This window comes from Tympanuchus pallidicinctus, unplaced genomic scaffold (genome assembly GCF_026119805.1).
Source record: "Tympanuchus pallidicinctus isolate F22 unplaced genomic scaffold, pur_lepc_1.0 scaffold1, whole genome shotgun sequence".
In the NCBI taxonomy this organism is placed as follows: Eukaryota; Metazoa; Chordata; class Aves; order Galliformes; family Phasianidae; genus Tympanuchus; species Tympanuchus pallidicinctus.
Genome location: NW_026294618.1, coordinates 100,758,722 through 100,774,446, shown reverse-complemented (window position 1 = coordinate 100,774,446; position 15,725 = coordinate 100,758,722). Strand labels below are relative to the sequence as shown.

The 15,725-nt window shown below is 47.3% G+C and overlaps 1 protein-coding gene and 1 long non-coding RNA gene across 20 annotated transcripts in view; both read right to left on the bottom strand.

The window, feature by feature from the left end:
* Positions 1–4,816, bottom strand: part of EHBP1 (EH domain binding protein 1) — a 196,896-nt gene extending 192,080 nt beyond the window's left edge. For 8 of the 16 annotated variants that reach the window (XM_052698947.1, XM_052698959.1, XM_052699024.1 and 5 more), the window contains exons 1-2: positions 4,705–4,815; positions 3,201–3,610 (exon numbers count right to left, since the gene is read on the bottom strand). In XM_052698947.1, the coding sequence (XP_052554907.1) occupies positions 3,201–3,304 (104 nt within the window). In that variant the 5' untranslated portion in view covers positions 3,305–3,610; positions 4,705–4,815. Of the gene's footprint in view, positions 1–3,200; positions 3,611–4,338; positions 4,457–4,704 lie in introns of those variants that run through there. The other 8 variants (XR_008210268.1, XM_052698968.1, XM_052698987.1 and 5 more) reach the window with 2 other exon arrangements.
* Positions 4,817–6,339: 1,523 nt separating this feature from the next.
* LOC128080360 (uncharacterized) overlaps positions 6,340–15,725 on the bottom strand; it is a 50,458-nt gene continuing 41,072 nt past the window's right edge. For 3 of the 4 annotated variants that reach the window (XR_008206620.1, XR_008206621.1, XR_008206624.1), the window contains one exon: positions 6,340–15,241. This is a non-coding gene — a long non-coding RNA (uncharacterized LOC128080360). The remainder of the gene's footprint in view (positions 15,242–15,725) is intronic. The other variant, XR_008206623.1, reaches the window with a different exon arrangement.

Below are 15,725 nucleotides of genomic sequence, written 5' to 3'. Positions count from 1 at the left end.
GTGAGTTTTAACCCTCTGAGCACCACAGCTCCATGTATTTCAAAGCACGATTTAAAGCAAAGCAATTCATGTAGAAGGCAGGCGTTTCACACATCCTGCAAGGGAGCATCGTATCTTTACACATTTCCGCTGGCTTCAAGCAGCACCTGCATCCAGGGAAGTGGTTTTCCTACCCATAAAAACACATGGTGACAAGCACGTATGAAGAACTCAGAAATGAGGCCACACTACACCTGGAAGATCCTGCTGAATCCGTGACTTGCAAGATACCCATACAGAGAAATAAGGAAACACAAAAGCCAGCCCACCCCCAAAGAGTCCATGAGTTCAGCCATACAAGGCTGACCCAGCCCTGAATGCTTTGCTTCCATGCTCTGCTCCTCCAAGCCAGGACTGCCATGCTGGCTGCAAAATCCCACGCTGCCCCAGCTTATCCCAAGAGTCAGCAGAGGATGACACACTCCAGCACCACCAAGCAAGAGCCTTTCAAAAAACCAAGTGCTTATATGATTAATGCAAAGCATTACGTTTTCACAGGAGCAGGGCTCACTAATCCATACTAAAGACCCAGGCTGCATTTATTTATTTATATGAAGCACAAGGCTCTATATGAACTAACTGCTCGATTTTTCAAAGGTACTGAGCTGCTACAATAATTAGGGCTGGGTCAGAGAGAGCAGCCAGAATGCCATGGAAGCAACTCGGTCCTGCTAATTACCTGAAAATGAAGCTTTTCTAATGAAACAGCGACAACACCGGGCAGCCCGTCACAATCTGTGCCCCCAGACACTACCAGTGGAAAGCAGTCACCTGAGAGAAGCTGCCAACAAGAGTAAGAAACGAGAGACAGCAGGGATTGTCAGCCTATGCAGGAGAAATGCTGCTGTTCCTGGAGGTGATGCTTTTAAAGACTGGAGCAGCAACAAGAGAGTGGCAGTGACCTTCCAGCACACGTTTCTGAGCTGCTCTGAACCCTAAGCAAAAACATTCCGAGTCAACACAAGTTCAGAGGAGCCAAAAAGCACGACAGCTTCCCAGGAACCCACCTGAGGCTGCTAACTGTGCATGGGCAGCTTCGAATGTACGAGTTGCTTCCCAAAGTCAGACCAACAGAACCCCAACAGCAGAGAGCAGCTCAGAGCAAGCAGCTCAGAGCAGACCAGGCCCAGCCGTGCACAACCTCGTGCACAAACGCATCTCAGTTCAACTGTGTTTATGACTGCATTGTCATTTCTTTTAAAGTATCAATGGAGCATTCTTTTCCTGCAGAAACACTGCATTGTCCAAATGCCAGTACATTAAAATAACTCAGTGCTTACCACATCTTGATCCAAATACACTTACAGCGTGGAGCTACAAACACAGACGATAACTCTGATGCTTAATACATGTTAGGAGTGCTTTCAGTGAAAAGAGCATATGGAGTTCATTTCTCCCTTGGAACTCACATGTTTAAGGAACGTTTTTGTTAAGGCTCTCCAAACAAGAGGAAACCGAACAGAAAGCTCATAATCAAATGACTGTGTGAATGATGTTTTTCCCCATTGTTTTTTTTTCCTAGAATTCATCCACATTTCACCACCATGCCTCTTTCCTCACAACCAATGCAAGCACCAGCCCTGCATGTTATCATCAAAGAACACAAAGCAAAGACTCAGATGGACAACTTCTAAAATATACGCCAGCTGCATGTCTGAGGTTATGAAAGGCAGTATCACTACTCAACGTGCTGGGTATTGCTAGGTGGTCACTCCATGAAGGACTAAGTTAATTGTTTCTAAATTAACAAGACTGCAGCCAAACTTGTGCGTGTGACTTTTTCTTGAGTGCAATGAGGTTGCAGATTCAATCTGAACATTCATACTTCAGTATTGAAGCGTTCTGCACACTCACAAGAAAAGAGTAAAAGTGAAAATGAGAGCAAAAAGAGGTGAGTTGGTGTGAAGAATAAATAGAAGATGAAAAGCCATAAAACACTACACGCACAAGTACTGAAATAAACCTGATACAATTACTATGGAGAACTCCTGGGCCTGAACTGGATGGTTGGTCACCTGAGATGACCATGACAGCCTCTTTCAACCTTGACAATATTTTTATTCATAAGTTTGTTCAGTAAAAGAAAGTTCAAATTCCAAAATAATTCTGTTTCTTGATCATCTATGGAGACACTTCAGGCTAGCAGGTACTTTGTTAGAAGTAAACAAACAACTAAGCCAGTGGTGTTTCTTTAAGGCAGAGCTGCAAGCAGCCTTCCAGCACATTTGACAGACATTTCCAACACCGAGAAATAGAATTTGAATTTGTAGAGGCAATTACTCACAACCAGCAAAGGCAGCCAATGCAAGGGCCAGCCTTGCCAACAGGATAAAGCTAGTATTAAGAGGAGGCTGCTAATTGTTTCAGGGCAGTTTGAACACCTCTGTCCAGAAGGACAGCAAAGTACTTTCTCCATGCCCTGGTACTACAGCTCACACTGATGTGAGGAATTACAACATCCATATTCCAAAGGTATAAAAGCATTCATGTATTTGTATAACGGAGATATTTGCTAGCAGACTATAAAAGCTGTTTCCAGTCTTCCCCATCAGATGCACTTAAGTTCATTTTGCACAGGAAGCAAGACATGCTTGTGCCAGACCCCACAATTAATATAACTGCTGTCTAGTCAGCTCCAAAGTCATCCAACTGGACCGCTGCTGCACGAAATTCCTGTCCAACTAAACAAACACCTTCAGACAATTCCCAAGGATCCATCTCTCATCTCTTTCCTTTACAAGATGGAAAGGAAGGCGGAGAGATGAGACATTCTCTAGTAAAGGAGTCAAAATCAAAACCGGACGACAACACCACCATGCTGAGGGCTGATCCCAAATGACTCAGTCAGCTAAGGGCAGCATCAGCAGGGGATGTTCATCTCTAAGAGCAAGCTGCAGGTCAGAAAAGGACTCTTGGAAAATATCTACAATATAAATAGATGAATAGCAAAAAAAACCCACTAAGCTACAGGTGCCGAGCTCGTAAGTGCACTGTCCCACACTATAACACCAGCAAAGAAAATCACAACACAGAACAAAACCAACAGGTCCAAAATGCTGGTCCCCAGAGAGATCACACACTGCGAGCAACACGCAACATCCTTCAATTTCAGCATCAACGACTCACTCCTCATTTGGGCAGCAGCGCGAGCCACTTCTTACCATTTTTTGGTGCACTCCACCATCAACTCCTGGTAAGAGGCCACAAACTGGAACTTGGATGCATGTTTCCCAACACGCTGCAGTCTTTTCCAAACTGAAGCCATGACGGCGAGAAACACCAGTCCTGTGGCACAGTCGCAGGAACACCAAAGTAGGCGTAAGAGCGTGCGTGCTCAATGCTAGCAGGTTTATATACAGATGCGGGAAAAACAACGCACAAGAAGCTCGAGAGGATGTCTACAACTCATATTCCACCTCTCCTTTCTTCACGGTAGAAAATCCCAGCGCAGCTGAACGGCTCATCACTGTCCAGGAGCAGCATGCAATGGGGGCTGCAGAGCGAGAGAAAGATGCGAGGAAGTTCTCTCATGGAGCCATCGTCATTCCTCACACAGCGGATGGCGTGGAGACTGCAGGACCGGGAGACAAAAAGGCCGGGGAGGAGGCAGGTTAGCAGGCAGGTTACAAGGCAGCGCTGCCATCGCTCCCGGCACGGAACCCTCCGCACGAGGACCACAAACCACACCACGTTTGCATCGACGGACCCCATCCCGTCACCCCGAATAAATGCATATATTTATACCGCTGCAGCAATTTCAGGAACGCAAACCGCGAGCCCGTTCGGAGGCGTATCAACGCGTCCTTTTAGCGGCACCGCCACCGCCGGCAGCAGCGAGCGGAGGGGCCCGGCGGCACCCCGGGAAGCGAGGCGGGACGCGGGGAGCCGCCTTCTTTGTCTCCGCGCCGATGACAAAAGGTGTAGCGGTCGTGCCCCATCGTCGCACCCTCAAGGCGGAAGGCGCGGGCAGGAGGGGAGCGCTAAGCTCAACCGCCCGGCTTGGGGAACGATGAGGGCGGCCCCGGCCACTCCGCCGTCCGCGGGTGGCCCTCCGTCCCGGCCGAGGGAGGCTGCGGCCGGGAGGCGCGGCGGCGCGGAGCGCTGCACCTGGCGGCGGCGTTCACCTGCGGCCCGTCGGAGCCCCTCTTCCCCGCCGCGCCCTGCCGGCCGCTGTCAGCCCCGCGCCCCCCGCAGCCGTTCGCCGACAGCCGTTGGATTTAAAAATTAAAACGCCGCCGGCAAGGAGCGCACGCGGGGCGGCGGGGAGCGGGCGGGGAAGGCGCGGGGCGCGGCGCTCACCTGCAGCCGCTCCTCACGGCGCTCCCCGGGCCGGGCGCCGGCACCGCGCGGCGAGCCGAGAGGCGGCCCCGCCGCTGCCCATCGCCGCTGCGGAGCCCCGCGGCCGTCCCCGACTTCCGACTTCCCGCGGCGAGTGCCGGGGTGCGCGTCGCCTCCGGCCGCCTCGCGCCCCGCCGGCCGGGCAGCCCGCGCGGGTCCCGCCGCGCCTCACGCCGTCACCATCGCCCTCCCGTCGGCGCCGCGCCGCGTCTCGCCTCGGCCCGGCCCGGCCCGCCGCCCTTCGGCCGGGCGCGGCCCGCCCCCACCGTCCATTGGCTGAGCCGCGCGCTCCGCGCGAACCATTGGCCGCCGCTCCGCGTCGATCACCTGCGGGCCGGAGGGGCGATCCTCGCGCAACGGGGAGAGCGAAGCTGTGAGGGGAGACGGTGCTCGCGAGCCTGCTCTCCTGAGCTCCCCCTCCCGTCAATCTCTTTCCCATTGGCTTCGGTGCCCGAGGAGGAGGGGTCGCGAGGTAGGGAAGGCCATTCATAGGCGAGCTCGGCCGCCCGTCAGCGCGAGAACGCGCGGCGATTGGCGGAGGCGCTTCCTAAAGCAGCCAGGTGGGCGCGGCGGGAGCGGCGGGCTGTCACGGAGGGGGCGTGGCGGCGCGCCGGCGGGCTGCGGCACCCACGGGCCGGGCCGTCCCGTCAGGCGTGCGCTCCTGGCAGGCGTGGCCGCCGCTCTGCTCTCCTCGCACCTCGGCGGCTTTGTACACGAGTGCAAGATTTCCTGCCCGGTTCCTCACGCAGAGTAATTCCAGCATGCTAAACGCTGACGTGACTTTTTTTTTTTTTAAATGTCGAGCAGCTGCTCAGGATTTAGGAAACGAGGCCAGGCGCGCAGTGCCTCCAGGTTATTTTCCTCCATCCCAGCGAAGGCTGCTGGTTGCCCGGTGACTCGTGTTTCTGCCCTCATTATTTATTAACGTGTCCATTTCAGCTTCAAATTAACGCCAGGCTGCAGAAGCACACAGCGAACGGCGGTGCTGCCTGCCCTGTTGCAAGCAGGAAAATAGCACTATGACGAATAGGTAGATGCTTTTTTATTAATCAAAGGTACGTCGTATCCACAGTGAGATCTCTGTGAACAATATTCCTGTCAAAACTGTTCTTTGCCTGAAGAAAGCTGTGGAGGTGCATGCGTGTGTCTGTGTGTGTTTGTGTGTGTCAGTGCCTGCCCTCCTCACCGTCACCTGGAAATGGCACAGCGTGGGCTGCTGAGTGCTGCTCAGGCTGGGATGCTGCTGGGGTGATCAGGGAGTCCCCAGAGCAGCCTGACCTGGTTCTTACAAGCACCAAGGACACTCTTGCTATCCAAAAATACACGCTCGTGCTCTGTGGTTCCCTTTTCCTTTCCTTCTGCTTACACTACAATATCCAGCCTCCTTCACAAACTCTACAAAAATCCCCTTTGTTACTTTCCCCACAATTTTGATTCTCATTCCCTGACTTCGTCCTGATGGTGGAAGGTTTTAAGCCTCCTGGTCCACGTAGAAAGATTAGCTATGCTCTGCATACGTTATTCCTTGTTAATCTCTGAAGCTGTGCAGCCTCTCCCTCCTCCTTCATCACCTCTTCATCACAATGACTAAGGACAGGTTGTTCACCAGGAAAGAAATGACCTTTGCTAGAAATAGCTATCATTATAAATCTGTGTCCCCGTCCTTCTGTACATGAGCCTGCAGAAATGTCACCGAGGAAATTGACTAATTGGATTATATCAAATTTGCAAGAGCATTCAGCTTTCTGATGCAATGGGCTGTGCCTTCACCTGCTACATCTTAAACTTCCTTATCTTTCTGGATCCCTTCAGAAGTTTGATCCCACCTTAACAAAGGTAGTGGACAATTTGTACAGACTTCCCCAGATCTGAGCAAAGCACCATCCCGATCCTCAGTGTGTTGTTGCTGACTGATTTGCAGTGCCTTAAAATTCAGTTCTGCAATACGTGATGCTCACTGGGTTCTGTTGAAGCGTAGGAGCCTGATGGCTCTTTGCTTTGTTTCACCACAACACAAAATGTATGCAGCAATGGAACCAGTTTTTTAATCCTCTCTTCTTCCTTTGTTTCTTATTTTTTTGCTGGAACAACTCCACTGAGCTGTCTTTTCACACCAGCTGATGACACCAATGGCCATTCTGTATCGGAAGGAAAAATGTTTTGAAGGTTCCCTCTGCTAACTTAAAACTTTTTTTAGGGGAGGCGAAGGTGGAATACTCCATTTTCTCTGTGCAAAGAAAGCTTGACTTTGAAAGTGGCACCTGAGAAAAGGTGACTCCCTCATGGCAGAACTAGTCCTGTTGCTATCATAGCCTATAGTGAAAGTATAAGACTTAAGCAACATGTTCTGTGTTGCTCTTGAGGAAGTAGCACTAAGGATAAAAATATCACAATTTGGATTTTGCCTTACCAGCAAAAAGACAGGATGGACTGTTGGACTTGTTAACACTCTGGCATGGACAGAGGCCAACAGGCCAGCCTGATACTCACCTCCTGATCTGCTGACCTGTGTAATGTTTCTCTTGCTTGAGTTCAGCCCACAGCTGCTATGTGGTGAGACCCTGCTGTGTTCTGGCCAGAAGGAGTGCCCCAAAATCCCATTCCCTGGGTGGCGGCTTCATGTCACAGCCTTTGCAAATGGCTTCACTGCACCATCCCAGAGGTTCTCCTGCCCAGCCCGAGGTTCTGTAGGTAAAGCCAAGAGTGTTTCTGCAAGGGAGGAGGAAAAACATCCTCACCTGTAATTCCTTTATCCCACCTCAATCTGGCTGAAATTCTTCCTAAACCACTCAGCAGTAAGGGAGACGACGTATTTATCTACAGATGAGGTCAAGGACAGGAGTCACATTCCTGGAATGCAGAAGCCACGTTGCAGCAGCTCAGCCCTTGGAGCCAAGATGAAAGATGGGGTGTTGATGGTGGAGACCCACACACTGCAGACAGCACTGCCTTATTCTGCCACACAAAATACTGGGTTAGAACTGATTTCTTCAAGGAACATTCCCCAGTATTATTTCCAGTCAGTCGTGTTGGCTGGCTTGCAAATGGTCTGAACAAGTTAACGAGTTTTGTCATCCAGCTGTTGGTATCCTTTAGGATTGTGCCCTCATTTGTGGCCTCAGTTTCTTCCTTAAAAAAAAAAAAAAAAAAAAGAAAAGAGAGAGAGAGAGAAAGAGAGGAAGAAAGGAAGAAAGGGAAATGAGAAAAAAAAAAAAGCAGCCTGTGCTTTGTCCATAAATAGCAGCTTTCGATCTTTTCATCATGCTCTTGTACCTTTTCCAGTTCTTCAATATCTTCCTGTGTGGTCTCCCTTGCCTTTTTGAAAGCAAAATTATGCTTGTTTAGGACATCCTGCAGCATTAATGAGATTAAGAGTTTCTTTGTTTGTTGTCTTCTTTTTGGTTTGTTTTTACATAAATACTACATTTCTTACCAAATAATTCTGCTGTTGATTTAATTTAAGATGCCCTTCAGGAATACTGACCTTGATTTTCCAAAACTGTTTGCTTTTTCCTCGTTGTAATAACTTCTCTTTGTCTTCTCTGAAATTCTTTTCACCTTTGAGCCTTCTTTTTTAACATATACTTTATTCATAACCTAATTGCTTCTCACACAGCCTGTCAACAGCACTCTGCAAAGACAGCTGAAAGGGAGAAGGCCTTGTCTAAAGGCAAGTGATAGACAAGATAAGCAAGGATTTGCAAAAAAATATTTCAGATGGGTATGGCAGCACAAGTGAGAAAGTGAGAGTCCTCCACAAAAGCAGAATCTGAACAAAGAAAGACCCTTTTCCAAAAGCACTAGCAGAAAATCTGAGATGAAGCAAGTTCAACTGCAGATGGAGGTTTGTAGAGGCACCTAAAGAAACTGCCAGTGCGGCGATGGAGGGGTCGAGGAGTTACAGTTGTGGAGCCCATGCCTTTTTTTTTTAATCTGAGATCCTGATTATTAGAAACCGAGTAGTTGGACACGCAATCAGAATACCATACTGGAAAAGAATTTAAGCCTTTTAACTGTATTTCAATAACTCTGCATAAATACCAGAGAAATCATAAAAATGTAATACAGCTGTCTCCAAAGATTGTGCAGGAAATTCCTCTTTGTCCAAATACAATATCGTATGTCGCCTTTAAAGAGAACGCCTAGTTAACTTTGGATCTACACCATCAGTCATCCACACAGCCTGCTAGGAACAGAGGCATGCTGCCTTGCAGTGGGGGAATTAAGCAGGCACAGGCCAGCACAGAACACGTCCAAGGAAATCCTCACCAGGATCCAAACCAGGGGCATGATGGTCCCCCTGTACTCAGCTCTGCTGAGACCACACCTTGAGAGCTGTGTTCAGTGTTGGGCTCCTCACTACAAGAAAGACATTAAAGGCCATGGAATGTGGCCAGAGAAGGGCAACAGAGCTATGATGGGTCTGGAGCACAAGCATGATGGGGACCAGCTGAGGGAACTGGGATTGTTCAGTCTGGGGAAGGGGAGACCTTATTGCACTCTTACAACTGTCTGAAAGGAGAGTCAGATAGGAGTGATAGAGATGATGGCCTCAAGTGGCACCAGAGAAGATTCAGGTTGGGTGTCAGGAAGCATTTCTTCTTCAAAAGAGCAGTGAGGCAGTGGCACAGGCTGCCCAGGGAGGTGGAGTCACCATCCCTGGAGGTGCTCAAGAACCGTGGAGAGGTGACACAGAAGACGTGGGTTAATGGGCAACATTGGTGGCAGGAAAGCAGATGGACATGATGATCTGAGAGGCTTTTTCCAACCTTAATGATTCTATGAGTTCTTGCAGATGTGACAAGACTATCTATTATGCAAACCTAGGCTCCTACTAGATGAAGGAAATTTGTAACACCAGAATCCCGAACATCATACAACAAGACATTAGGGCCTAATGCAAACAGTGACATGGCTTAGCCCTGCAGAGGGTTTATGATTAGCAAAGTTGTAGTTAATGAAAATGAAACCATGAACCTAGTCTATGCAAGGACACACAAATGGACAAGCATTTGCAGGCATTAGTCCTGGTGTTGGAGACACCACAGGGAAAACCTGTCTTTTTTGAACTGTATCCAGTCCTGGGCTCCCCTACTCAAAAAAGACAGGGGTCTCCTAGGAGTGCAGCAGAGAGCCATAAAGATGATACAGGGCCTGGAGCATCTCCTTTATGAGAAAAGGCTGAGAGATCTGAGGCTGCTCAGCCTGGGGAAAAGATGACTGAGGAGAGATGTGATTCGTGTTTATGAATACCTAAAGGGAGGTGGGAGGCAAGTGGACAAGGCCAGGCTCTTCTCAGTGGAATGTAGTGACAGAACAAGGAGTCACATCCTAGAACTTGAACACTTGAAGTTCCATACTAATACGCAGAATAACTTCTTTACAGTAAGGGTGACGGGGCACTGGTAAAGGCTGACCAGAGAGGTTGTGGAGTCTCTATCTATGGAGATATTCAAGACCAAGCTAGATGCTGACCTGTGTGATCTATTGAAGAGAACCTGCTTTAGCAGGGGGTTGGACTTGATGACCTTGAAGGTCTTTTCCAACCTGAGCAATTCTGTGATTCTGTGTTGTAAAACTGATTGTAAAATTGCCTGCTCCCATTTTTACAATCTCAGCCATATCCAAACTATGTAATTCAGGTTCAGAAACTGCACTTCATTATGTCCAAATCAATCCACATGTATTTAATAGCGTTGCAAATTATTTCAACTGAGTGTATTACTTTGAGTCTTTGTTAATCTCCTTGTACACTTCTAACGCTGTGTGCATTGAAGTCACAATACGCAAATGTCGACTAACGCCTGCAGTGCTCTCTGCTTACACAGAGAGCTGATCTCCAAAGCACAGAATGGGCCTTCAGCCCTTCCAACCTGGCACTAATCATAAAATTGTTTGAAGGGACCCTTTATCTAGTCCAACACCCCAGCAATGAACAGACACCTACAGCTTGATCAGATTGCTCAGAGCCCCGTCCAGCCTGACCTTGGATATCTCCAAGATGAGTTAAGAAGTGACTGGTCCAATGCATAGTTAGGAAGAAACAAGTCGGAGCTCACAAAAGATGGGCTGCAGGGCTCATTCTGCCAGATCATGGCAGTGTTTGGCTGGTGGGGGACAAACAGCCTTACCCACCATTTGCCCCTGTGGGAGACTGCTCAGTGAGTCCCGGCTGAAGGAGGAGGTTGAGCTAGTCAGCTGTTTTTCCTCCTCAGTCTGCGAAGGGACATTCAGATTTCTTTCTCTGAATAGTTTTGGGAATCTTATATGCCCGGGAGGAATGAATGCTTTTACAACACCATAGAGCTACAATTAAAAAACAAACTTGAACAGTCACCACAGGTATACTTCCCTTCCATCACTACCCAGCGCTCTGGAGCTCAGCAAGGACATACACAACAACAGCAAAAGGCTGGTGAGGGCATCTCAGCCTTTCTTCCTGATAAAATATCCTGTATCATCCAAATAAGCCAATCTGTCTGTTTAGGAGAACAACAGATAAATTGGACGTCTCGCAAAGCCCAAGAAAAATAACACCTCAGTGCTGTTGAAAAGAAAGCTATCAGAGATTAATTTGTCTGATGATCTGTCTTTATGCTGAAGAAGAACAAGAGCCCTTTCATGCATGTTGAATTTACCTGTAGTGTGTATCAGCTTCTGTCAGCAAAGCTCTAAGCACTGCTGGTTTAGGGCATTGGATGATGGCTGCTGCCTGGCACCTGCCTTCAGCACAGCGCTTTTGCATCCCAAAGCTGAGCTGGCAAGGCTGTGGCTCCACCAGGCAGAGGCAGAACCCAGCTCTTGCTGAAGGGGCCTAGAAGGGCTGGGAGAGGAGGAGCTGCTGGAAGAGGCCATCCCATGTTCTCTGGTATGCAGAAGGAGTGGTGGTGCCAACCAGGCACAGGAACAACATGGTGCAGAGAAGCAGTTTGACACGAGCTCCAAAAGTCATGTCCATTCCCAGCTCTGCCGAAGGTTATCTTACACAACCTCTTAGTCAGCTCTGCAACAAAAGAGTACTGATGATCACCTACCTTTAAATGTAGGGTTTACATTCTCACACACTTCGTGGTGGGCCAAGACATGCTACAATCAATTAGAAGGGTAAGACTTGTATTCTAGTTTTTGTGATTTGAAATGCACTTGCCTTCCAGCAGACCAAAATCATTTTGTTGGGAAAGGAATGATTGCAAAATAAATTCTGCTGCACATTTGTATGGGATACACTGTATGGGATCCCATGACCAGGAGCTGAGTGGATTTCTTCAGGACAGTGAAGAGCATTTCTTCCTCTACAGGATTTTCTTGTGTCAGACTTCTCATTGAGAGGGGAAACAGCAAAGATGATGGGATGGCGCAACTTACAGTCATGTGCTCCTGTTGCTTATTTAAAGCATTGCTGAAGTTACTTATTTTTCCTACCATCAATCTTGGAAGAGTTGAAGAAGCAAATCTTCCCACCCAAAAGATCAACCTGAAACAGTCACAAAAACAGGCATGAAAAGCCTGGCTAAATTAGAATCATAGAATGGCCTGGGTTGAAAAGGACCACAGTGACCACCTAGTTTCAATCCCCTGCTGTGTGCAGGGTCACCAACCAGCAGACCAGGCTGCCCAGAGCCACATCCAGCCTGGCCTTTGATGCCTCCAGGGATGGGGCATCCACAGCCTCCTTGGGCAGCCTGTTCCATTGCATCACCACCCTCTGTGTGAAAAACTTCCTGCTAATATCTAACCTAAACCTCCCCTGTCCCAGTTTAAAGCCATTCCCCCTAGAATTGTTTGGTTAGAAGGAACCAAATGAAGAAGCTGTAGCTTGTGGCAACATTACTAACTGTAGATGGACTTCTGTTTGCTAGACCCACTACATCAGTTAATGTTGACCTCGTTTGCTGCGAAGTCATGATGCATTTCTCAGTGCACTGCAGAATCACCTCAGTGAGACCAAAATAAAACCCACAGAAAGGTTTTATATAACATTGAGGCTACAGGATCTCTAATGTAGTTTTCTTATTGGAGCAAGAGCCAAGAACAACTTAAATTCATTAGCTAATGGCCTGTGACAATGAAGAACAAAGACAATTATTATTCCTATCTCCCAGCTGATCATTTCTGTTTGAAGAAAACGCAACAAATTATTGTTCTCCCATATTAATGCATCATAACGGATTAATATCATATTGAGAAAAACCTATTTCTTTCAAAATGCAGACTAATGCTGGATAAATTTGATTTTTATAGATGAAAGCTTGGTAGAAAAATCGAGATTTTATTAGAGCCATGGACAATCATATTACTTTTCGTATGATAGGAAGACTTCAGTATTGAATCAGGAAATTGATATCAAGAATTTTTTTCTCCTAAAGACTTATCAATTTCCTGAGCATCTCTCATTGCATCTCAAATTCTTATCCTTGGATATTATAGCCACTGTATCTTAATGACTATTTTTATTTATAGGATAACCTGGAGAAAAAAAATACAATATGGAGTCTTGAGGGGAAGTGAAAGCCTCCTTCCTCCCTCAGTATCAGTTGTTGATCCAATTATTTTCACTTGAGAAGGAAGTCAGAGTGGTTGCACATTTGGAACGATAAATGTCATTACTTCACTTCTGCATCATTTACAAAACCTCACTTTCCACGAGTTTTTTGTTTAGGAAAATGTGATATGGTTAAAGAGCCTGAAGATTCTGAGTCTGTTTCCGAAATGCAGAAAAAAAAGCAATATCTTAACATAGAAAGGAAAAATCAACTCCTCAGTTTCAGCAGAACATACACTACATCACACTCCTTGCAGTTTTTAAGGCCCACAGGTAAAGCAGTGAGGAAATGGCACGTCACCCAAGTCTGCCAAGAGCTGTAAATTCAGACTAAGCAGGACCCAGCTGGATCCACCAGGGCCCTTTCCTGGGCTTGTGCACATGCACAAGGAGCTGGCAGCTCTAAAGCACTGCTAAGCCTCCCCAAGGCTGCTAACTCTAGCTCCATGAGCCAGGCTAGTCCTTGTCACACAGTAAGAGAAACCCACCAACATGCTCAGTTGCCCAGCATCTACTGCAACTAGCAGCTGTGGCTTTCTCTAATTTTCAATGTCACTTAAGGTTTTCTGAAGGTTTATGTGCTCCAAGACCACACTGCCTCTTACCAGCAGGATGCTAGATAACTACTGTCAGCAGACACTTCTCCCAGCACCAAAGCATACGATCCACAACTCTTTGTAGTATCAAGCAATCTTACAAGGAAGCCCATAACTCCTGGTTTTATGGACAGTATTTTATGGAATTGCACACTGTAGGAAACACCTGCCTGTTGTTCCTGGAGACCACATGGAAGTACCCAGAAACTCACCTGGAGCTGCAGCCCATACTTCATACTTCAATTGCTCCTAGTTACCATCTGTGGATGTTCAGACTTCTGCATTACTCTGGTGGTAGTGGGTCGTTCTTTTGGGGCTTGACAAACCCCAGACTCATCCTCTAGTGATATATGCTGGCCACAAAGCCTCAGTTAGAAACCCAGCTTTCATCCTTCCTGAAGCAAAAGCAGCTGGGGATAAGTTTTGGTGTCCCAGCATGGCGTAGGTATGAAATTACAACTTGTCCCAAGGATGCTCCCCCCATTCCACAAAACAGCCTTTGCACACCTTCTCTTTGCAGCTGACCTTTGCAGTGTAAGCCACTGAGACTTAATAAAATGCATAACGTGGACTACGTACACGGAGTGTTACAGATTATGAAATTCAGTGCCATGTTTTAGAAGTCATAAAAACATTATTTAATTCCCAGTAACTCCCCTCCTCCCCCTTCCCCCAAGAGACTTTAGAATATGTTTATGCACTAAAGCGCCAAAATGATAAAAGGCGCTGATTTTGTGCTATTTGCATTGTGGTGAGCTAGTTATTACATGGCATTTCATAGATACAGGGAGTCAGAAATAATTAGTATGCTGAATAACAAGCTTTCCTCTACAATGCAGTGCAGTACATTTTAAATCACCCATTTTCAGGAAGCACTTGCACAGCCTGGCTCGAACACAACAAATAAAAGGGGACTCTTTGCGGGGAAAAAAAAAAGCTGCTGTTGGGTTTTGTTCTGCTTTCTTTCCCTTTAAAGGGTGGTGTATTGATATCAACAGCCCCATGGCCGCAGGGACAAGCAGCAGGAGCTGCGCCTTTCCCAAGTGGCAGGGACAAAAGCAGCAGCATGTCTTGCTGTTACAGCACGAGGGACACGTTCCAAGAGAGCATCACGTTCGTGAGATTAAAACTAATGCAAACACCAAGCAAAATCCTCCTTTGAAGGAAGGAGATGATTTTAAACTGCTTGTAATTAAGGGAGAAGCAGCAGTGTGCACAGCTCTGCGCCAGCCAAGGAGTTCTCCACATTTTTGCTGCTCGGCTTGTAGTACTTTTTTTTTTTTTTTCCTTTTGTAAAAACACAGAGTGGATTTTATTGCCTTTTTTGGATATTAATATGCAATCAATTATAAATTGTGAGCTGCGGCACTGGGTAATTTCTCTGCAAGAATGCCAAGCAGGTTCTGTGCTGGATCAGCCCTTGTGACAGCACAGCAACTAGCAGCGCCTGAGCCATGTTTTAGAAGCAAGCTGTGCGCAGAGGCTCAGCAGGGAAGCTGGAGCAAACCCCATCTCAAGGCCAGCTTGTGATGCTGAATGTTACCCTGCCAAATGTTCTTTTTGGAAAGAAAAAGAAAACTTAGCTCACATTCTCAGGAGTAGTGAATCAGGATAAGAATAGGAAACGGCAGTATCAGCTGTCCACATGTGCATCAGAGGTGCTTGCCTCAATTTGCTCCCCTGCCATCTGCTGTTGTGCCGGCACCACAATCAGGGCTCCTTCTTGCTGCTCACCAAAGGAGAGAAAAGGACAATTTTTAAATGCAAGGTTAAAAAAGAAAAAGGGAAGGCAACGTGAGCTTTTGTGTCAGTGGTTTGTGTCTAAGACAGAGCACTGTCTCTACGACTGTGTTGCACTAGCCATCAACATAGCAGATTGTAGGGGATTGTAGGGGAGCTCGATGGCACAGAAGTAGCCTCTTCCCTGATGTTTCTGCTACAAGAAAGTATTTCCAAAAGAACTACTCTCACCTTGAGAAAAAACACAGTTATCAGTAATTGTTCACATTAATCTACGAAAGCCTTAATGACTAGTGGGGCCAAAACAAAGCTGGAAGTAGGTGGCTGTGTCCCCTCCAAGCCCAAGCAGCAAGCACAACAACTGAATTTGGCATGGGTACCAAACCTGTAAAAATACAACCCAAAGGAGCAGCTAAGAATGCAGGTGTGCAGAAAGTATCAATGTTTATGTCTGCTTTCCATCTCTTTGC